The following is a 23731-nucleotide window of genomic DNA, read 5'->3' as shown; positions in this document are numbered from 1 at the left end:
GGGCTGGGCTGGAGCTGCACTGGGAGCTGAGCGAGCTCAGCCGTGTGGGGCCGGAAGGGGTGGCTACAGGGAATTTTGGGGTGGCTATGGTCCCCCACATGCCCCCTAGCACCACCCCTGCTGGGGGCACTTACTCTGCTGCCTTTTCCTCAGGAGCGCTGTGCTGTGGGGTGGGCAAGGGACAGGCAGTGCCTGCCCCCGCCCCTCTCCCTCCCTCACCATGGGGGATCTGCACCCCCGGCATGCCCATTTCCTCTCCCCCACCTCCAAGACTTACTGGCAGGATGCTGCACTCTAAGCTACTGTGCTGCTTTCCTGGCCATGTGCATGCTGCGGCTGCGTGCATGCATGCAGCATTTACTGGCGACATTATCGGCCAAAAAAACCCAATTGCCTATAATGTTAATTGTCTTTTAATTGCTGCCAATCTGATATGTGACTGATATATCAGTGCACCTCTAGTAGAAATTAAGTTGTTATTCATTTATTTTTGTACACCCAATAAAATGGGATGTTATTCTCAGTCCAGGGGAAAATAACATCTGCTGGTTGCAAAAGATATTGCAAAAAATGAAATATGGGGGTGAGGGGAAAGCATGTTGCTCGTTATAAGATCTTATAAAAAAAAGTAAGCTCATCCCACAAATTACCAGCTTAAAAATACAGGCCTGAAAAATCTTATTTAAAACAAGCGTTTTGAAGCTTGATTTAAAACAGTTATCTTTTTTCATGTCTTTGTGACAAGGTATTTAACAGAATACACAGATTTGTTAGAAGCTGACAGGGCTGCACTATGAGTGCTTCTGGTGTGCCCTAACAAAGCACTGATGAGGTACAAAAGGTTTATGGATCAAGGCAAAATATATTTTGATTAAGCTCCAACAAAAATACAGAAGAATCTACATCATTTCAAAAGGTGCTGCCTGAAAAACAGCTCATTTCAGAGTGCACTAAGAAAATAATCTTTCCAGAACAGTCTGTGCCTTGTGCCATGAAACATTTAAATCTGTCTTGCTTTGCTCAGTAATGACCAAACATCTTAATAACTACAAAGGATATATGAAAGTTGTAGCAGTTGTTTCACAACAGGTTCAAAAAGTGTGCACTGTTTTTTTTTTTTCAAAAGACATTTTTTTAACAAAGTACTAAAACATACCTGTTTAATTTTAAATTAATGCAGTACTAAAATGTATTAATTAAATATAGGCTGGCAACATCTCTATGATAAATAACACTAGTTTGCAATTTGTTACGTTTATCCATAATTCATCATGGGCCTTTGATGACTGCACAGACTAAACTGTCTATTACAATATTTCCTTCACGATTATTGTCTATAAGCTAAAACTACTAATAAACTATTAACATTTACTGTTTTAAAAGACAAAACCATACTACATCATATTTATTTCCAGCATCCTCAAAATTAGAATCAGGACCAGACAGTTACAATGGTCACTATTTTTGATCCTGCAAGGAATATAGGACAGCCTGGGAAAGTTCCATATTTTAAAATATGTGCACAAGTTATTAAAGAGTAGTTTTTGACAAAATGCTAACAATCTAATCCTATTTTTTATTTAAAACCTGTGCAGCTTCTGTACAGCTTGTAAAGAAAAATACTTCATATTTTGGAAAATCAGCAATATCTCAGCACTAGGTATAATAGGTTTAAAATGTTTTACTATTTAAATGAATAGCATGCATTGTAATAAAATACTGAAAGAGATGAGGCTATTTTTTTAAACATTTGGTTTTGCTAGAGAACTGTCTTTTCAATTTTTAAAGGTCATATTTAGTCTTTTTGGGCTATTTGATACAGCTAATGAACACTATCTAAAATGAACTAAAATATTTTATATCTGTTTGATTGTTTGGGAGACCAAACTTCTGAAATATAATTTTATGAAAAACATTTGACATACCCAATTTATTTCCAAAACTGCTTTTTAATATGTAAACCAGGCAATATTTACTTTATGGGCTTTATAAATTATATGGTTTTGTCATATTTGCATGTTACAGAATCCACTTTGTGTAAATTCTTATTATGAACAAGTTCTCTTTTAAAGGTAATGAAAGCCTCTTTAAAAATAGCAAAGGTAATTGGCAAGAAAATGGCAAGAAAAACAGAACTTTATTTCTTAGATAACTTGTCAAAACACTGATCTTTCCACCAGAAATGGCAAACACCTCTACAGTTTCTTCTTCCATGAACAAGAATATTGACAGGAGAGCATTACTATTAATTCTACACTCTGAGCAATAAGCTGAAGTTGGCTATATTTGCTATCTAGTTGAAAGCCAATTATGTCGCATGAATTCTTAAGTATGCTGTGACTGATTGGAGTGCTCTTAATCATGATTCTCATTCCAGACGATCAAGTTAGGCAGCAGTAGGCCATCCTTTTCTCTGTACCCTTTGAATTTTCACAAAAATGGCAAGTTGGTGATAAGAGTGCCATAGAGCACAACTGTTAACTTCTTCTCCTCATAAAGGTGGGAGTGAAGGCTCAAGTCTTGAATGATAGCTCAGATGAGAGAAAACCAAAAACTGGATTAAATAGAGTCATTAAATGACCACAATTTTACTGCAATTTTTGCAAGTACCTCCCTTTCTAACTCCTCCCACCTCCAAAATGCAGAAGTCTTTGGAGCGGGCTGCCTTTTTTACCTTGGCTCGTCCCCTGTTCTAATTTTTTTAAACCAGCTTAAACAGATCTCCAAAACAGCACAGGTTCATGCCTCACTTTCCCTGTTAGATGCATGCTTCAAAAAAATCTAGAATTAGGCAACAAAAATATGGACCTAGGGAAAATTTCACACTAAATGTTCTAGGATTACTTAGAAAGGCTTCTTTGTTAATACTGACTTACAGCCATTTATTTTTCTTAGAGGTCCAAAGACTATGGCTGCATCCAGACAAGCAGGGGTGTGTACCTGCAAAGGCACAAATAGTAGCAGCACACATTTGTACCACTACAATGTGTTGCAGGGCATGGCCCTGCATGTGTGCTTTGCTGTAGGACATGCTGTCCCACTATGGGCAAACTGCCCAAGTCCAGGTGCTTGCAACCCCTGGCCAGACTCCACATGCTTCAGGGGCAGGGGCTGGCTGGGGCACAGAGTACCTCAATGAGGTGCTAGCCAGTAGACAGCCCCTGAGCTGAGGCATACTGCACCCCAGCCAGCTGGGGAGCAGCATGTGGAGATGGGGGTGGGGACACGGGATGGGACATCCAGCCCAGGGCAGCCTGTTCCCTCATTTTAAGGAGGGAACAGGCCAGCACCCTGCACTCTTAACAAAAGGGACTCTGCAGCACACGATGGGGGAGCAGGCCGCCCTGGGCCATCTGCTCTTCTGTCTGCATTTGTCCTGACACGTGGTATTTTTGCATGCTTTGTGCCACTTTTTTTCCAGGTTTTTTGTAGCAAAATTTTGTCCCCTCACTACAAATTAGCAGCACCATGCACAATTTAATGTGGAATGTGTGAGGTTTGCAACACCACAAACCGCATGTACCTGCACGTGAGGATACAACTTTGTGGCCAAACAAATATAGGAAGGAACAAAAATATTCACTTTTCTTACTGTATGTGCAAGAGGTCAGTAAATGACAGTATTGACTGCACTGTGGACCTGATTTCAAAACAGCACAGAAACAAGCTTTACCTTCTTTCCTATTCTCGATCTCTGCCAATGTTATCACAGTGTGTGAAATGGGAACATAGGTGAAGGTACATTTGAAAAACCTGTTTCCCTTTTTTTTTTTTTTTTTTTTTTTTAGGAAAAAAGTCCTTTTATTTGCTCTACCAACTGTCACTGTCAAAAATACTCTCTAGATTAAGCAGTGGTAAATAGCAGTAGTTGAGAGGAAGATGGTAATTACTAAGAGCATAAATAAGGTAGACATGTTTTTAAATAACCTGAAGAAAATATCAATAGAATACTAGGGCCTGTTTGAATCTCAGTTGCACAATAAGAAATAGTCATTTCATTTTAGTGCAGTTAGATTTTTAAAGGATTTAACAAAATCTGATCAATCAATCTGACCGAGTCAAGATGCTGGAGATACTTTGATCTACCTGCTAAAATACATCACACTTATAATGTATCCAGCCATGAAAAAAATTACAGGGGCAGAAAACAACCCTGTGATCAAGATAACTCAACCAAGCTACAAACCTTTGAACTACATCTGTAATTGATCTGGTCTATAATCAAGTGCCTAATTATGTGGAACACTTAGCACTGGATAAACTGGAAGCACAATGGGAAAAGACTGTAGTCTCTGGGGAACTGTTTTGCACTGTAGGTTATTGGCCATCACTTTTGACCAGGTTCCCTAACTAAAATCAGAAAGGAATGAAAAATTTTAAAGATGAACACTTGCAATACAACACATCTGCCCCCAAAACACCTGCTGTAAACTGAAGCATGCATTGTATGCAATAAATAGCATAAAAACATGTTCTGCTGCTTATGAGTGAAATAAAGTAAAATCTGCAGTGATTCACAAGGAGCAGGCTTAGCTCCCTAGCTGCTGCTAACTCAGTTACAAGAAAAGATCTTTTATTCTTCATTCTGCTTTTCAAAAACATTGATGTGTATATTAAATCTGTAGCATATAATATGCAATAAAATAGGTAGCTTCCAAATTCCATGGCTTTGTAAAATGCCTTAATTTTACAGCACAGTAAAGGGATGTAAGGCTTTCAATAAAAGAATGCCAAAGAATGACTAATGGTAAAGCTTTGGATTGAAGTTCAAGTTGCTGTTCTACATACCTCTGATATGGGAATGCTACCACAGCAAGAAGCAGAAACCATTGGAACCCTATTCTATCCAGGTGATTAGTTTTTAGAAAAAAATATAATCAATCCGATCTTAAAAACCACTTAATCCTCAAAATGATACAGACTGTCTTTTTTGCCCTCTTGGCAAATGCCATTCAACATAGCTTTCAAAGACTGGCTATTATCCAAAAAAAAGGAGGGGGAGCAGGGAAAAAAAAAAGATTGCTCCAAAACATCCAGCTGGTAAAAAGTAGGGAACAAGGTTTTAAAAAAAGAAACAGGAGTAGAAACAGACCAAGTGATGAGGAAGTTAGTGCTACATGAGAGTGACACTGTCCTTGTAAAAGACACACACCACCTTGCATGAGGTCTGGGATCTCTTTTGTCCTCCTAGCCCACAAACTGGCTGACAAAAGAGGCTACTTTTTATTGACAGGTCGCAATTCAGAAAAGAAACCCAACAGTCTAACACAGTAGTTCTCAACCAGAGTGCTGCAAAACCATTTCAGGGGTGCAAAGCCAGAATTCTGAAAAGGGGGGTACATGACTAGCAACTAGTGCTACAGGGGTGGCTATACTCCCATTCCCAACATCCTTCCAAATTCTAAGTGGGCAAACCACGCTGTGGAAACAACAGCTGGAGACTTTCTCCTTTTAAGTCCCCAAATCATATAAGAAATCCCCCGAATTCCCCTATGTACTCAGCAACACCTCTTCTATCCTCCTTGCCCCCTCTACTTATGTCTCTGAGTGCAAGAAAGGGAGACTTGCAAAACTGCTACTGTCCTAGCCACCCATTCCAGCTGGGACCGTAGGGATTGGTTGCATGGGGAGCTAGGCTTGGTCAGAAACAGCAGCAGCGGCGGGTGGCTCCTCCTTCAGCTGCTCTCAGGCTGGTGCAGAACACCTAGGGAGACTGGGTAGGGACAGGGAACCTGCCTGCCCTTGCTGCTGCTGCCCCCCACAGAGCCCAGGGCCCTGTGCAGCCTGGCAGGAGCAGCTTTGGGGTCCCCCTCTACCCTCCAGTCAGCAATGGACAGCAGCAGGCAGGGGAGAGGAGGAGGAGCAACTGAACATGGAGAAGAAAATGAGAAGCTGCCAAGAGGGGTGGAATCCCATCTGCTTCAGGGACTGGGGGGTGGGGGAGAGGAGTTCCTGGTTGCTGCTCTTACAACACACCTCCTCTGGATCCATCCCAGGTCCTCACTGCTCACTTCTTAGCCTTCAGGCTGGTGAGACTGAAAAACCTTTTAATATTTTTAAATTTCAGTCTCCTGTGAAAGATTTTTTTTTTTTAATTCAATGCTCCACAGGTCACATTATACATGATCCCTGAAAACTCCACTTACCCTACTACTTATTGACCACATAATTTTTAAAGTTTTCAAATGATGCAAACCATTGTTTGGTTTCTAGGTTCAGCAGCTCAAATTTGATTTTCAGTAACAGAAAGAAAATATGATATTTTCTGAAGCTGAATATCTTATAATGTGGCTGAGCTTGAAATCCAGGTTTTTTGTTATCCTTTCTAATAATTAGCTTTCCAATAATAGAAAAACAACTTATGATTAACTGTGACAGAGGCAAGACCTTAGATCTTGAAGCTGTGATAGGATCTTTAAGATTTTTTTGACCAGTCCAGATTGAACAGGAGGCTCCAGTATATGGGCCAGCATAATTTTCAGTTTCTAGTCTTGCACTAACTTAAAACAGCATCCAGCAGAAGAAGCATTTTTCAAACAGTCTTGCTCTTTTAAAGTAGGTAGAATTAGAATTATTCATTGCCATATTAAAGTGACTTCCCACTTCCCAAAATTACGAAGTAAACCAATTACATTCAGGAACACAACCGTCACTAACAGCAGGGGTGTTATATTCACACCATGCCATGGGCTGGAGCTGGCCTGCTGCACAGGGCAGCAGCAGATGCAGCATGGGGTATAGGGAAGTGGCAAGCAACAGATTGCTTGCTAGTGTGGTGAATGGGGCTTCGCTGGCAGAGGGCTAACCAAGGGCAACGTCTACCAGGGCCCCAACTTCTCTATATTGCTGGGCCAATGGAGTGGCTTTGCATGCCATACGAGAAAGACCTCCAACTTAACAGTTCACCATTTTGACAAAGAGACTCTACTAACAAAACATACCTTCAGTTTACTGCTGGTGTGATGCATTTCTGGCACAGTGTGTCCCAGTATACTGGGCAAGATGGACCTACGGTCTGACCCAGTAAACAGTAGTTCTCATTTTAATGTATGAAATTTCACTGAATTATTTCCTAGTTGAAAATCATTAGAAGGCTTACCACTGGATCATATTCCCAAAGCTGATTGCCTTTTAGATGGTGGCACTTGAGCATTGTTACTGGACCATTAAGTTTGGAGACATCCAAACATAAATCATCTGTTCGAATTTCTTTGTTGGCTGTATATGAGAAAACCTTAATAGAAAAATAATAATGTTAAATAATGGGTTCCACAGAAAGAACAAAAAAATAGCATATCACTTAATAAATAGTTATATTGAACTTTAAAGAAATGTTTATTTATTGTTACTTGTTCTTCAGAGGCAAGTATAAAGCCATATGAAGAAATACACAAGTTATTCAGACTAAATGAATTTTTCAAACTGCAGATAGACTTTACTGTAATGAAACAAGTGAACCCCTAAATTAAAAATGTAAGCTGGCAAGAGTTGATGTGTGGCTTCAAATAAAATAATAAAATCAGTGAGAGACGGGTACAAAAATTCCTGAGTTGAGAAAAGGAAAAAACCAACAGCACATTTAGGTCTGAATTGCCATACTCAGAAAGAAGGAATCAGAAAGCATTTGTAGGCCTGTGCTACAGCAAACCACAGGTACAAAAGTTATGTTCGCACTGGCCGTGTCTACAACAGACGCTAGCTGCACAGGAGCCCATTACTACTGTGCAGCAGCACTGCGTGGCATGAAGCATGAAGCAATGCTACTACGCAGAAGTAATGAGCTACTGTGCAGTCAGTGTCACCTAAAAGTCATTCGGTGACACTACTGTGCAGTAACTCCTGTTATTATGCAGTCATTTAATACTTGTGCATGCAAGTACTAAATGACTGTGCAGTAACAACTGTGCAGTCAGTTGTCTTGTGTAGATGCAGCCACTGCAGTGCACTCTGGATAGGATGTTTTTAAGCATACCTCACCCACCTGTTCCTTCTCACATGTACCAAATCCAGAGGCATGCTGGTGAGGCCATAGCAGCCACTCATGCATGCTGGAAGATAGGCTAGACAGATACAACATTTGAAAGGCTTCAAAATGCATATGGTAATGGTATTTAGAGGTTTGTTTTTTGGAATTGGCTTATAGATAAAATAGATATGCATTACAACAATGGTCCAGGGCAATGGCCTGGGCAATGGTAACTGATTTCTAAAAGCCTGGCCGTCAGTTTCGCAGCCTTCAAAGCAGACAGGAACAGAAATACAGGCTGAGAAATTGTAGGCATGAACCACACTGTTCCATAACATGAGATAAGGTGGCACCAGGTCACAGTGCCCAACTCAGAGCCCTTAGGCTTTCTGGTTTTGGGGATCAAATTAGGAGAAGACCGGGAAAGCCCAAATTAGAATGTGTGCATGTGATGGGCTTGTGAAGCAAAGGCATATGCTGACAGGACTGAATGTGGACAGCATGACAACCACAAAAAGACCAATCAGCGATGCCCACAGATGAGAATTCTTCAGGAGGGGAAAAGAATACAAAAGAAGGGATTTCAGAGCAACAACAGGTCCCTGGGAAGGGAACCTGAGGTACCATGGACAGAGGGCATGCCACTAGCTTGTCTCACATTCCCCACTGGTGGGGAGTGGGCCTCGGGCTCTGACCTTCAGGCTGCTGACATCTGATATTCAAGACAGAACCTCAGAGTTAAGCTCACATCCTGGCCAGATGTACCTTCACTCTGATGACAGCCCTGGGACCGGCAGATATAGAATTGCTTGTATTATTCTTACCCACTATCATCATGTATCAATAAAATTTGCTTATTATCGAATGGAAAGGTCATAGTCAGTCTGGGGGTTTGGGTCCGCCCAGAACAAGGTATCTGGGTCATAAATCCAGTGCCAACAATTGGTGAATCTGCTGGGGTGGGAATCGTGATTCTGACTTAGGGACTGGGATCAGGTTCAGTGCCAACAATTGGTGACTGGAACCCTGGAACTTGAGGGCAGTAACCTGACTGATCAGGGAATTTGTTGGCAGGGTTCAGTCAAGACTTGTAGTGGATTAAGACTGTGGAGTCATGGGTGGAAATCTGCTGGTAAGGTAAAACTGTATGGTAGTTCCAAATAGAGTTATAAACTAAGTAACCATGTTTATGTTAAGAGTTTTTTGTGCAAGAGGTTGGTTGGTTGCACTGCTGACCAAGGGGACATTATTTTTCTGGGTCAGGCAGAGTAGGGTACAGGTGTGTTGGAGGCAAGAGCAACAACTTCAAGAAAGACTGGGTTGCAACCTACTTAGAGTGTGCCTGAGGTTTGTGGTCTGGACAAGGGTACATGCTGTGGTCTGCTTGGATTAAAACATAACCTCCTATAGCTGGTACTATACGAAGCTAGAAGCAGATAAAGTTAATCTCTCTGCTGGAGAGAGTGTGCAACTCAGCAGGGGAAGAGTCCTTGGGACTCCGATAGATTTGTAAGTGGTTACAGGATAGTGCTGCTTTGCAGAGATTGTTAACATGCATGTGTGTGTGTGGCACTGGTTACAGGAACAGTGTGTGTTTGCTGTGGAGATAGTAAGTGGAAGTTACAGGTGCATGTTATTGGCAAGCCTGAATGTTATGTAGGCAATGCAGCTTCAGGGAGCTCAGAGACACTTGAGGGAAGAACAGGAAGGGTACAGAGCTCCACCCGGAGATCTGGGACTGGGGATGTGAAGCAGATACCTTGTGCTCCTGTGTGCCCCTGAGACTAAATAGTGCCACAGAAATTTGATTTTGGAAGTGGCTTATTTTAGAGAGCTAGGAAGGGGCACAGTGAGAAACAAGACATGTTACTGGACACTTGCTCATTCTTTTATCCTGCTTTGGTTTGTTGTGCTAACATGCATTTATTTATGCAAGGCAGCAGTACAGAATTTGTGTGCTGGTAATGGGGATGAGGAATGTCTTTGCTTCCCCCCACCTCCCTCCAAAAAACAGTATAAAGATCCTAGAAGGGAAAGTGTTAACAGCTTAAGGCAGGAAGGTGTTTAGGAAAACTCAAGAGTTCAGCCATATAAACAAAGAGTCAGTGCTGAGGAGTTATTCTGAGCAGGAAGAGACAGCCTGAACCAGAAGGAAAAAAAAAATGGGTCTTATCAGAGGTGCCTGATTTTTTTTCTTTTTTGCAGATGCATGGTTTGAAAGTTGTTTTTAAGACTGGAAACTTTCCTGAACAATTGTGTGTGATGTAAAAACAGGGCTTGCTTGGTAAATGTAACCAGGATGCAGAAGGACAATAGCTGAGAGAGAGCAAGCGAGTGTGAGATTGATGTGCAAAAAGAAAAGCTAGCACAGACTGTGAAGCCTGCAGCCCAGCAAGGATACAATTAAGGTTGGTCTGAGGGTTTGAGTCCGCCTGGAGCAAGGTATCTGGGTCATAAATTCAGTGCCAACAATGACCACTTCTCTGTTTAGTGGTGTACTATTGGTATGATTAGCTGGAAATTACGTATATATCAAATGCATAATGACTTTAATTGAGATAGTTTATTACCTGATTGCCACCCATTCCATGACAGTTAAAAATTCCAACTTTTTCATTTTCCTTTCTTGCCATGTTATCCAGGCATTGATTTGTCTCCACATTTCTTATCTAAAGAAAGAGATACAACACATTAAAAAGGTGATTTTTGCAGAAAAAGTGGACTCAGGGTTATCATTGTGAGCTGATTTATACAGCAGGACCTAGATTAGGGAAGTCAGATTCACCTGGCCCTATGGACCAAATGAATGGTGCAGGGCCAGTCCCATGGCCTGGCCTGGACCTACAGACTTTCCACCTCCCATCCTACATCCCAGATCCAATACATGCAATACTTGCTCTAGCTGTTCTGAGACCCAGGCTGCACACACTACCCTGGACCAAACTCAAGTGGGCGCCATGTACAGTATGTATCCAGGTTCTTATGTGCATGGCTGGTCTGGTGCACAACACATACAGAGTACAAGTCAACTCTGGACTCAGGGGCAGCACTGTGGGCCAGACAATGGGGCTTCTGTGACTGAATGTAGCCTGCAGGCCATGTTTTTGACACCACTGAATATATCATATCTGGGTGGTTCACAGCAGGTGTCAAATTGAAGACAAGCCACACAGCTGTCTACTATTGCTTTTACTTCAAAAGAGCACTGCTCCTCCATCTAGTGGTCCTATGTAGCTGATTATACAAGCAGTGCTCTTTGAAGTAAAAACTGCTGCAAACACGGGAGCACCTCAGCAGTCCTGCACAGTTGTTTGCTGCAGCCATGAATAACCCCAGGTAGTTCGCAAACTAACAACAACAAGGAGAAGGAGAAGGAGTAAACAGTCATACTCCAGTTGCTTTCTTTAGTTAAGCAGAATATTGATGTCAAATTTTGTCTTTACTAATATGAACTGCAGAATATACTTCAATGTACAAGAAATGATTGAAAAGCAAAAACAGAAAAATGTATTGCCAGCAGATTTTCCAGTGCTGAGGAAGAAAAACATAGCTCAGTTTAAGACAGAATTTCCTAAGCATGCCCTTTTCAGACTGAAATGTCTCACTTGGGTTCAAATTGTATCAGGTGGCCATTTTTCTATATTTAGAAATATAGTTGTTCAGTCAACAGTATTGTGACCACAGGGGGAGAATGAAATGCTGATCTGCAATCAATTAATAGATTTTAGTTGGGAACTCTCAGAATAGTTTCCTTTTAAGAATGCTAATGTCTATATGTAATTAAAGATGAGTCACCATAACTCATGCCAAAAAGACTTAATTCACATAAAATAACAAACAATGACAACTGAAGTTCACTGACAAAAAATGTAGCAAGAATGTTGGATGCCAAGCTTCTCTAGTAATACATGAAGTCTAACTGGATTCTCATATATACTACATCTCCTTTCATAATGTGCCACTGAAGCTGTCTGAGATGGAATCAGAGACAGGTTACCAAAGCTAGAGGCTCTCAGCTTTGAGATGCAGGGGCAGGTGCTCCTAAGCTTAAGTTTCTGTAGTTTGGTTTCCCAAGCACTGGATATTCCTTGGCCTTTCTGCTGCACCTCCTGGGTACAAACCCTTGGTCTCTTACTTCTTCACAGAAATAGGAACTCACAGTCTGCATGTCCACCTTGTTACCACCCCCCGTGTCTTGAAACATACTATTTTTCAGAGCTCCCACTTTATCAGCTTACTCTGGCTTTATAGTGCATCTCTTCAGAAGCACATGACAGCAAGTGAACAATTTGTAAGGCTTTGAAAAAACTAGACATTGTGGGAGCTGACAGATGTGGGGGGGAAAAGAAAAAGAAAAGAAAAACTGCACTCTACTGGAAGCAGTAGCACATTACTTTGACCCAGCTCTGCAGTGTATGAATAGATTGGGTGCTTCAGTGGGGCTTTCTGGCACTTTTAGCTAAAGCTGATTCAATCACCTATTAGATAAAAGCACCAAAAAAAGAGCTCCGCTAAACCACCCCATGTCTACAGATGCTCGGAAAGCCGGGTGCAACTAACATGCTGCTTCTTCTGGGCCTGTGCTGTGCTCAGCATGGGAGCATGCTGACTTTAAAGTGTGGTTCCCCCCCCCACGTCTGCAAGCAGCCTCTATGTTGCATAACAAACGCACAGATTTAGACATCCCTATTACTCTGCCTCTGGTCATCAGAGGAAGATTAGATGTGCACATAAAATACATGTATGTTTATATTACACAGGATAAGGATTCTTTTTAAAGAACACAGAATTTATGCTTCAGAGCACAAAACCACTACTCATTTATGGAGATTACTAAAGAATTCCAAATTGCTTATGGATAAAATATCAAGATACTTCTTAATTATGGACTCAGGAATATCTAGAACCCAGGTTCTTCACATCCTGAGCAAGTGTTCCAATGACTAGGCTATTACCAGGTATCTACCTAAATCATGTGGCTGATTTACCAATTCTTGCAGGTTAATTTTAAAGTAAAGTTCTCATTCTGCGGTCATTTCATGGAGGCCCCACCCCTTGGCGCTGATTGGCAAAGAGGCCCCGGGGAGGAGGAGAGACGAGGGGGGGCAGCCACCATCTCAACCACTGGGCTACCCTTCAAGCAACTGTGCCTCTCAGCACTGACTGTGAAGAGACCCTGGGGGAGAAGGGAGATGGGGCAGCTGCCACCTTCTCTGCTGTCCTTTGTGCCGTCCCGCTACCTTCCACTCCTAGTAGCAAAGAAGGCTGGCTTGCACTGGGGAGCTAACATTTTATTTTTATTAAGTTGTTGTTGTTGATGATTTTGCGGACACTCTGGGATTTCACAGTTTCCACAAAATCTGCGAAACTACGAAGTAAGTAGGTATTACATAAAAAGCAAACATCAGCTCTACTGGTGCCAACAACTCCCTGTAACTAAAGAGGCAATGTTTAAATGAAGAAATGTGTATTCATGCCGAGTAGCCAAGTCTCACATGTGCAATTAACTTCAGGCTGTGAGAATATACCAAAGTCTAGAAGCAACGCAAGGATAGGCATAATTTTAAGTTATGCCTAACTTTCTTCAAAATACCTACTGGCTAGCTTAGGCATCTTCCCACTCAGTTGCGAATCTCATCTTCAGCACATACCCTGTTTATTGTAGGAGGGACCTTGGTTTTATGAAGCTTATTCTTGGAGCTGAGAGCCTAAGCATTGAAGTGCAGGAAGAATAGAAAATATGGCAGGCAGCCAGCTTGGCTTTGCAGAGAACTCTTCAGTGAGCATAAATACAAAAAGGAAGCTTACAAGAAGTGGAAGTTTGGAGAGATGACTAGGGAAGAATATTAGAATATTGCTTGGGTATGCAGGGATGAAATCTGGAATGCCAAAGGGCAACTGAAGTTGCAGCCAGCAAGAGATGTGAAGGGTAACAAGAAGGGTTTCTACAAGTATATTAGCAACAGGAGGAAAGTCAGGAAAAGTGTGGGTCCCTTACTGAATGGGGGAGGCAACCTAGTGACTGATGAGGAGGAAAAGGCTAAGTACTCAATGCCTTCTTTACCCTGGTCTTCATAAGCAAGGTCAGCTCCCAGACTACTGCACCAGGCACCGCAGTTTGGGGAGGGGGTAAGCTGCCCTCAGTGGTAAAAGAACAGGTTAGGGACTATTTAGAAAAGCTGGACACATAAAAGTCCACAGGGCCAGATGCAATGCATCCAAGGGTTCAGAAGGAGTTAGCTGATGAGACTGCAGAGCCACTGGCCATTATCTTTGAAAACTCGTGGCAATCTGCGGATGTCCCAGATGATTGGAAAAGGGTAAATATACTGCCCATCTTTAAGAAAGGGAAGGAGGAAGATCCAGGGACCTACAGACCAGTCAGCCTCACCTCAGTCTCTGGAAAAAAAAAACACGGAGCAGATCCTCAAAAAATCCATTTTTGTAAGCACTTGGGAGAGGGGAAAGTGATCAGGAACAATTAGCATGACTTCACCATGAGCAAGTCATGCCTGACCAACCTGACTGCCTTCTATGATGAGAAGACTGGCTCTGTGGATGCAGGGAAAGCAGTGGACACAATATGCCTTGACTTTAGCAGAACTTTTGATATGGTCTTCTACATCATTAATGCAAGCAAGTTAAGGAAGTATGGGTTGGATGAATGGAATGTAAGGTGGATGAAGTTGGTTGGATTGTTGGATTCAATGGGTAGTGATCTATAGCTCGAGGTATAGTTGACAGCCAGATCTCGAGTGCCCCTGAGGCCAGTTTTGTTCCTATGCACCATTACAGGCTTGGGACCAAATGGCTAAGCAGCAGCTCTGCAGAAAAAAACTTGGGGGTTATGGTGGATACTACGCAGTGTGCTCTTGTTGCCAAGAAGGATAACAGCATACTGGCAGTGCATTAGTAGGAGCACTACCAGCAGATCAAGGAAAGTAATAATTCCCCTCTATTCTGCATCTGGAGTATTGTGTCCAGTTTTGCTGCCTCTCCCTTCCCCTCCAAAAGGATGCAGACAAGTTGGAGAGAGTCCAGAGAAGAGCAACAAAATGAGTAGGGGGCTGGGGCATGTGACCTGAGGAGAGGCTGAGGGAACTGGGACAACTGACAACTGATGCCCAGGAAAAAGCCAACCTATGAAATGGGTACTTTGCATCTGTCTTTCATCAGCCCCATGGGACGCCCATGCCCACTACGGGACAGGGAGGTCTGGGTGAGGGAGATCCCCTGCCTTCCATCAATGCTGACCTTGTGAAGGAACACCTTGAGAGGCTGGATACCTTCAAGTCAGCTGGCCCTGACAGTCTACACCCCAGGGTACTCAAGGAGCTTGCGAGCATCATAGCCCAGCCTCTGGCACAGATCTTTGAGAACTCCTGGCACTCTGGTGTAGTGCCTGAAGACTGGAAAAAGGCGAATGTGGTGCCTATCTTCAAGAAAGGGACGAAAGTGGATCTGGCTAACTATAGGCCCATCAGCCTGACTTCTATCCTGGGGAAGGTCTTAGAAAAGTTTATTAAAGAGGCCATCCTTAATGGACAGACAGATGCCAACATCCTGAGGGACAGCCAGCATGGGTTTGTTGTGGGTATATCTTGCTTGACCTATATCATTACCTTTTACGACCAGGTAACCTATCACCTGGACAAGGGAGAAGAGATTAATGCCATATATCTTGACTTCAAAAAAAGCCTTCAATCTGGTATACCATGATCACCTCTTGGCAAAACTGGCCAGTTGTGGCCTTGGCTCCACCACCATCCGCTGGCTGGAAAACTGGCTCCATGGTAGGACCCAGAGGGTGGTAACTGACAGAAGTCAATCGTAGTGGTGCCCCGTGACCAGCGGGGTCCCCCAAGATTCTGTCCATGGACCCATATTGTTCAACATCTTCATTAACGATGCGGACATTGGAGTCAGAAATGGACTGGCCAACTTTGCCAATGACACCAAACTCTGGGGCAAAGCATCCACACCTGAAGACAGGAGGGCGATCCAGGCTGACCTGGACAGGCTCAGCAAATGGGCGGATGAGAACCTGATGGTGTTTACCACTGAAAAATGCAAGGTTCTGCACCTTGGGAGGAAAAACCTGCAGCATCCTTATAGGCCAGGCAGTGTTACACTGGCTAGTACTATTGAAGAAAGAAACTTGGGGGTCATCATCGATCACAAGATGAACATGAACCTTCAGTGCAATGTTGCAGCTAGTAAAGCAACCAAAACGCTGGCTTGCATCCATACATGCTTCTCAAGCAAATCCTGAGATGTCATTCTCCCCTTGTACTGAGTCCAGTTTTGGGCTCCACAATTGAAAAAGGATGTGGAGAAGCTTGAGAGAGTCCAGAGAAGAGCCACGCGCATGATCAGAGGTCAGGAAAACAGATCTTACGATGACAGGCTGAGAGCCATGGGGCTCTTTGGCCTGGAAAAGCGCAGGTTCAGGGATGATCTGATGGCCACCTGTAAGTTTATCAGGGGTGACCACCAGTACCTGGGGGAACATTTGTTCACCAGAGCACCCCAAGGGATGACAAGGTTGAACAGTTACAAACTCCTGCAAGACCGTTTCAGGCTGGACATAAGGAAGAATTTCTTTACTGTCTGAGCCCCCAAGGCCTGGAATAGCCTGCCATAGGAGGTGGTTCAATCACCTACATTGAACACCTTCAAGAGTAAATTGGATGCTTATCTTGCTGGGATCCTATGACCCCAGCTGACTTCCTGCCCTTTGGGCGGGGGGCTGGACTCGATGATCTTCTGAGGTCCCTTCCAGCCCTAATGTCTACAAAATCTATGAATGAGGCTTGTTTAGTCTTCAGAAGAGAAGACTGAGGGTGGATTTGATAGCACCCTTTGTAACCACCCTTCAGGTAGTTAAAGAGGATGGAGCTAGACTGTTCTTAGTGGTGGCAGATGACAGAACAAGAAGTCATTGTCTCAAGTTGCAGCAAGGGAAGTTTAGGTTGGATATTAAGAAAAACAGTCTCACTAGGAGGTTGGTGAAGCACTGGAATGGGTTACCTGGAGAGGTCATGAAATCTCCATCCTTGGAGGTTTTTAAATCCTGGCTCAACAAAGCCCTGGCTAGAATGATCTATTTGGGGATGGTCCTGCTTTGGACAGGGGGTTGGACTAGATCTCCTGAGGTCCCTTCCATCCCCAATTTTCTATGATAAGTTGCTTGTTCCTGCCATACCTAAGCCCATTTGAGGATCCAGGTCAAAAATCTTAGACATATGGGTTAACAGCCTAGTAATGTTCCATTATGTAGCATGCACTTTGTTCCACTCAAGGGTCAAACATACTACTTGACGGAACAAAGGTGCTAGTTGTCAGTTATCTGCACTTGAGTGTTTGAGACGCAACTTGTTTTGTATACATCAAACAGAAGACGATTAAAATGATGCAATTTAAAATTCTTACCTCTCCCAAAGAGAAATAATGGCGTGGAATTTGAGAATCAGGATAAACATTCTCTAGGTACCAAGAAAAAGGCTTGCACTGAAGCTTGCGTCTTAGCCCAAGTCGTGATGATATGTCTCCATAATCAACCTTTGTAACACCTGTTGAGAAACAGCTGCTTGTGACACATCAACTCACACATGTTGCTAAATACATCTATGATGAAGGCTGAATTTATTTACATGTACAGTGTGCTGTACTATTCATTTTAATATTATGTCGAGCAAATCATGATGGGGATGCCAGGGAGGGCACTGAATAAGGAATAGAGATATCCGGTTCACTGCTCTTCCTTTACTACATCCGCTATGCCACTGTCAGAGATAGGATACTGGGCTAGATTGACCACTGATCTGATCCAGTAAGGCACTTTTTATATTCTTGTGATTATTGTTTGTGTCCCTTTATTGGAAAGACAAGGCAATTTAATTGGGGATACATGGCAATCAATTCCATTTATGTGCTTTACAGAAAAACTCGCTTGCAAATCACCTAGTCACCAGGGAAGGAAAAAACTGTAAAATACTGTTGCATTCTATTCTCAATCTGCAGTATAATATCTTCATAATACGTAGCTGGGTCTCATTCTGCGGAGCAGAGAGAATTCCATTTTAATGAGCCTCTGTAGGCCAGAACCATATACTATATTCTCCCTCTGCTATTTAATACTCACTAGGGTATCTGAGAGGTTTGCACAAAGAAAAAGGGGAGAATATGGCCTTTACATAACAACTAGCCCTTTAATTATTTATCGTTTGTTCAGTACCTTATTGCTGCATTTCTGATGCAGTGAGAAAGCCTGCTAACATTTAAAACTGCCATTTTTCCTCCTCCTCCTCTATCCAGCTTTCTTCTCTTTTCCCCCATTGTTCTTCAATATATAAAGTTTAAAAAGACATACTTGTAGAGAATCTAAATATGCCTGATGGACTACATACTAGACCATGTCTGTCCCATTAATTAGAAGTTTGATATCTTTGCTATTCAGAATCAATGTAATTCTAATATTGATAAAAAGTATTTTTAACTATTTTTTCTTCAGAGGTAGTAATTAGGATATGAAAACATCGTTAGCATCCTTATTCTTTTGCAGAGTTTGGAACATTGCAAAGAGATTTAATTGTTAAATTAAATTCGCCAGCAGGTGGTGCACAGCAACTCAAAGCATTTAACAGCTGTTATATTTAGCTTGGGAAGGGTTCATAAAGCTGATACAGTAAAATAATATTCCTCAACTCAACATAAAATATTATATATACTTCTGTGTTGTGAGAACAAGATTTGACGTGCATTAGTGTATTTATGAGCTTGTACTCATCCAAACAATAGAAGGATGATTGAAAGAATGTGGAAATATTTCCAATAAATTTCCTTTTTTCTCCTGCAATGAGGAGGGGGCATGTTGGGAAAAATCTGGAATATTTTGAATACAGTCATTTCCATGAGGAAGGGACATTGCCACACCATTTTCACCAGCATACATCTCAAATATTTTAATAGAACCAAAATCACATGAACAAGACTGACACAAGATTTTGCTGAGGTGAGGAGTTCCTCACCTTCTGGCTGGAAAAAATAACTGATGGATGAAGCATTTAGATGTTATGCTCCAACACAAAGGAAGAATGTCTCTCACTTTACATCATTGTTTACTTATTCATTCAAGGAACCTGCTATAGTTTCATAGTTGGTAGGGTCGGAAAAGACCTGAGCAGATTATCAAGTCCAACCACCTGCCATGGGCAGGAAAGAATGCTGGGATCAAATGACTCTGGCTAGGTGTCTACTAGCCTCCTTTTGAAGACCCCCAGGGTAGGAGCGAGCACCACTTCCCGTGGAAATTGGTTCCAGATCCCAGCCACCCTGACGGTGAAGTAGTGCCTCCTGATATATAGCCTGAATCTACTCTACGTCAACTTATGGCCATTATGCCTTGTTACTCCCAGTAGTGCTCAGGGGAACAGGGACTCTCTCATTGCCTGCTGGTCCCCCTTGGCAAGTTTATAGATGGCCACCAGATCCCCTCTCAGCCTTCTCTTGTGGAGGCTGAACAGGATGAGGTCCCGTAGCCTCTCATAGGGCCTACCCTGCTGCCCCCCCGATCATGCAAGTAGCTCTCCTCTGGACCCTCTCCATGTTGTCCACATCCCTCCTGAAGTGCAGAACCCAGAACTGGATGCAGTACTTCAACTGCAGCCTGGCTAGTGTCATACAGGAGGGGGAGTATCACCTTCTTGGACCTGCTCATGATGCATCTGTGGATGTATGACAAGTTGCAGTCAGCCTTCATGACTGCATCCCTACATTGGTGGCCCACGTTCATCTTGGAATCAGTAATGACTCCAAGATCCTTTTCTGCCTCTGCACTGATGAGAAGGGAGCTTCCCAGCCTGTAGGTATGCTGCTGGTTCTTTCTCCCTAGGTGCAGTACCCTGCACTTGTCAGTATTGAATCCTATCTTATTCTCATCCGCCCACCCCTGTAACCTGTCCAGATCCAATTGCAGCCTGCCCCTCCCTTCTAGCGTGCCCACTTCTCCCCACATCTTAGTGTCATCTGTGAATTTGAACATGGTGCTTTTCACCCCCTCGTCCAAGTCACTGATGAAGATGTTGAACAGTGCAGGCACGAGGACCAAGCCCTGGGGGACCCCACTGCTCATATCCTTCCAGGCTGAAGATGACCTGTCCACCACCACTCTCTGGGTGCAGCCCTCCAGCCAGCTGGCAACCCCACAATCTCCTAATTTTTAAATGAGAATGGGGTGAGAGACAGTGTCGAAGGCCTTCCTAAAGTCCAGAAACACTATGTCCACCATGACACTTGTGTCCAAGGATTTTGTGACCTCATCAGAGAAGGCCACCAGGTTGGTCTGACAGGACCTGCCTCTAATGAACCCATATTGGCTGCCCCTATGCATACACTCCCCTGCTTACCCCTCGCAGATGTGCACCTGGATAATTTTCTCAAAGAGCTTCCCCAGGACTGCGTTAAGACTAATAGGCCTATTATTTCCTGGGTCCTCCTTCCTCCCTTTTTTTTGAAAATGGGGACCACATTGGCCCTTTTCCAGTCCTCCGGCACCTTGCTAGAGTACCATGATCACTGTTGCCCAGGTGACTGATCACCCACAGTCCCCTCACCAGGTCGCCGCTTGTGGTCAGGACCTGGTCTAACAAGGCATTTCCCCTGGTGGGACTGTGCACCTCCTGGGTTAGATGGAGGTCCCGTAACACTGTTAGGAACCTACATGAGCAGTCAGACCTGGATGATTGGCTCTTCCCAGCAAATGAGATAGTTTAGGTTCCCTCTATTTGCTTTTAGGGAAAAAGCTGTTATAAATTTTGTCACAATGCTGAATGACAATAAGAATTCAAGTCACAACCATGAAGAATAAAGGATGAAGTTGCATTTAATTGTGTGGAGTTGTGATATCTATACAAGTGGTTTTAAATGTCATTGTTCCAAAGAAAAGGTGCCAGTCTGCTGTGGCCTAAAAATGTGCGAAAACAGAAGGGAACCCTTGATTACCTTTTTAAAAAATTCATAAAGGTAAACCCCTAACTGAGAATGTCTATACCACCCTATGCAGTGCTGCACAGATATGCACACTGAGTAGCTTAGGTAGTTGGAGCAGTATACCCTGAGAAGCAGGAAAAATCAGGCCAGGTGAAATGGCACAGTAACACACAATACTGCTTCCAGTACTTGTACTAGTTTGTTAAAACACAAAACAAAACAAAAATTAAAATATCTTTATGTGGCACTATATTCTGTAATGTATATGTTAACACCCACTGCTGGAGCTGAGGATAAATTAAAGTTTATATGCTAAGTGGAGAGAGGAGGAAATCACATTCAGTCACAGAAAAACTACAAAAATATGAAATATATCAATAGGCTCAATAAGCCTGTATATCGCAATTCAATTTTCTAGTTTTCAATATTAGATCTTGACTTGAGTCATCAAGTCATCAAGCAAACATCAAATACTCAGGTAAACAAAATGCTAAGTAGTGCAGCATGTAAAGTACATTTAAAATATTGTGGGGTTATGAGTCTGTAGGGAAAAAATGCAACTGTCACCAGGAATACATGGCTTTTGTCAGTGTTATTCAATGAGAGTATCCACTGCAATGTCTTTGGGGGAGATGTAGTTAATGGAAAGAAGAGGCTCAGATTATTTTGGGTAGTGGAAATCCCTAAATAACTAAAGCCTCCAAAGAACTGTCAACAAAGTTCTTTGGGTAGATGTAGTATACTTTATTAGACCAACTAAACAGAGAGTCTACATTTAACATATTAAATATACACAACTATTTGTGCATATGAAATTAAAACAAAAATTTTAATACTAGTTTTTAAAAGACCAGTTGGAAATAAACAGAAATAAAGCAAACCTCCCTTCTCATCTTTCAAATACTGGCTTTTATTTTAAAGACAGACAACAATTGTATGAAAAAAATGTATTGCTGCTCTTTTCAAGGATCACATTTTTTCTCAAAAAATAGTTTCTCGTATTACATTAAGATTGGAATCCTTTTTAGTTTGCTTGTTTACACTTTTGCCTGAGTGAAACTTTTGTGCATTCCTCTTCATAAGCATGTGTATTTCTGACTCAATGATCTTGGAAGAAGTTTTTGGTGAGACTTATGGAATACATAATACAGACAACTGTGCAAATAAAATTTTGAGCAGCCTTTTGGACAAAATCTAAAATATATTCAGACACCTCATATGGATGTTTTCACTGGTAGAAAACAAGGTACAAGTTTGAGTCTGGCCTGTCATACTGCAGCAGAAGTCTTTATACAATACCAGACTTCTACATATAATATTGTTTCTGTCCCCCATGTTCCACCTATATCTCTTTGGGTGCAAACAGATTTAACATTAAAGCATTTCCAAGTAAAATGGGAAACACTGTCAAAACTGAAATATTTGGGCTGGGAGACATGCATACTGTTTCTGGTTGGAACGTTTCAAAATTCTGGAACCTCCTCTAGCACCAGCTTGGGGGTGGTGGCTAGAGAAGGCTACAGCAACCTGCCACTGTTCTCCATCTCACAAGGGTGAGAGGAGGAAGGAAGGAGAGAACTGAGAGGTAGGGGGAGAGTGGGGGCAGCTCCCTAGCTCCACCAGTGGTAGTCTGACACCCCAGCTCCACTCTTTATCGCTCCTCTTCCCCTTGCAGCTAGCTCCTCTCAGTACTGAGCCTGGAGCTGGAGGGTCTGGCTCTGGAGTTGGCCCTGTAGTCACCAGGGTATGGTGAGCCTGGTTCTGGATCTGGCAGGAGTCCCAGCAGACACTGCAGATCCCAGTAGACATCTGGCAGGATCCAAGTACCTGAAGCAGGGCTGGCAGTTGGACAGCAGGAAGGCTGACCATCCTGATCTTTTCCCCCCTTCCTCATGAAAACAGAACTAAAAATGAAAAATTCCAAAATAGCTCCTCATGTAAAAGCATGCTATTCTGGAGTGCTTAAAGCCACTCCTGGAATGTTTCAAAGGGCTTGCAGATTTGCACACCTGGCCTTTTCAAATATATCAAAATGTTTTTGAAACATTTTAAGTGTCAAGTCTGTCCACACCATATGGTTGGGGTTTTCAACCTTTTTTAAAGTGTACCCCTGGCAGCCCCCTTTTTAGTAGGTGTACCCCCAGGGGACAAGGTGGAAAACAGCAGGACACAGAGCAGGGACATGGCAAATGACAGAGAAGTGGCAGCACAGTGTCTGTGCAGTCCTGCTCTCACCCCACCCCAACCCTGCCCCTGAGAGGCAGTGGCGTGATGTGGCGGTGTTCTATCCCTGCCCATCCCCACATACTCCTTGGGACCTTTCAAAGCACCCCCAGGGGTACACATACCCCCGGTTGACAACCCTTGCCCTATGGCATGCTGACTTTCAACAAAACTTAAATGTCTCTGACAATGTTAGAGGGTAAACATTTTTGTGCTTTTGACTGCAGCTTCCTATGGTTTGTTTTAATTGCTTATCCAACAGCTGTGCAGTTAACTTAATATGCAGAGTGTTATTGATTCTATTTTTATGATTTCAGAATCCTTGAAGGTGGTTTTCAAAGCCTTTACCGATGCACTGAAAAGCTAAATCATTCCTAGAAACATATTTCATTGAGACACAAAGCAAATCATCAGATTTAGTTTCAAAGCTGCCTACTGTATTACCTGTGGCATATGAGAAATAAATTTTGTCAACTCTGGCACCAGAATTGCCTCCTCCTGAGCTTGATTCTCTTGGCTGTCTCATGAATACTTAAGTTTTCCATGGGGCCT

General features: G+C 42.7%; 1 protein-coding gene across 1 annotated transcript in view; it reads right to left on the bottom strand.

Moving 5' to 3' along the window:
* Positions 1 to 23731, bottom strand: part of GALNT1 (polypeptide N-acetylgalactosaminyltransferase 1) — a 200915-nt gene that overhangs the window by 5479 nt on the left and 171705 nt on the right. Inside the window, exons 10-12 of the mRNA XM_019540745.1 lie at positions 17399 to 17538; positions 10537 to 10635; positions 7100 to 7234 (exon numbers count right to left, since the gene is read on the bottom strand). Of these exons, the coding sequence (XP_019396290.1) occupies positions 7100 to 7234; positions 10537 to 10635; positions 17399 to 17538 (374 nt within the window). The remainder of the gene's footprint in view (positions 1 to 7099; positions 7235 to 10536; positions 10636 to 17398; positions 17539 to 23731) is intronic.

Source organism: Crocodylus porosus, unplaced genomic scaffold (assembly GCF_001723895.1).
Source record: "Crocodylus porosus isolate Cpor-Errol unplaced genomic scaffold, CroPor_comp1, whole genome shotgun sequence".
NCBI lineage: Eukaryota > Metazoa > Chordata > Crocodylia > Crocodylidae > Crocodylus > Crocodylus porosus.
The sequence above is the reverse complement of the archived record's forward strand: the minus strand, read 5'-3'. Positions and strand labels throughout refer to the sequence as shown.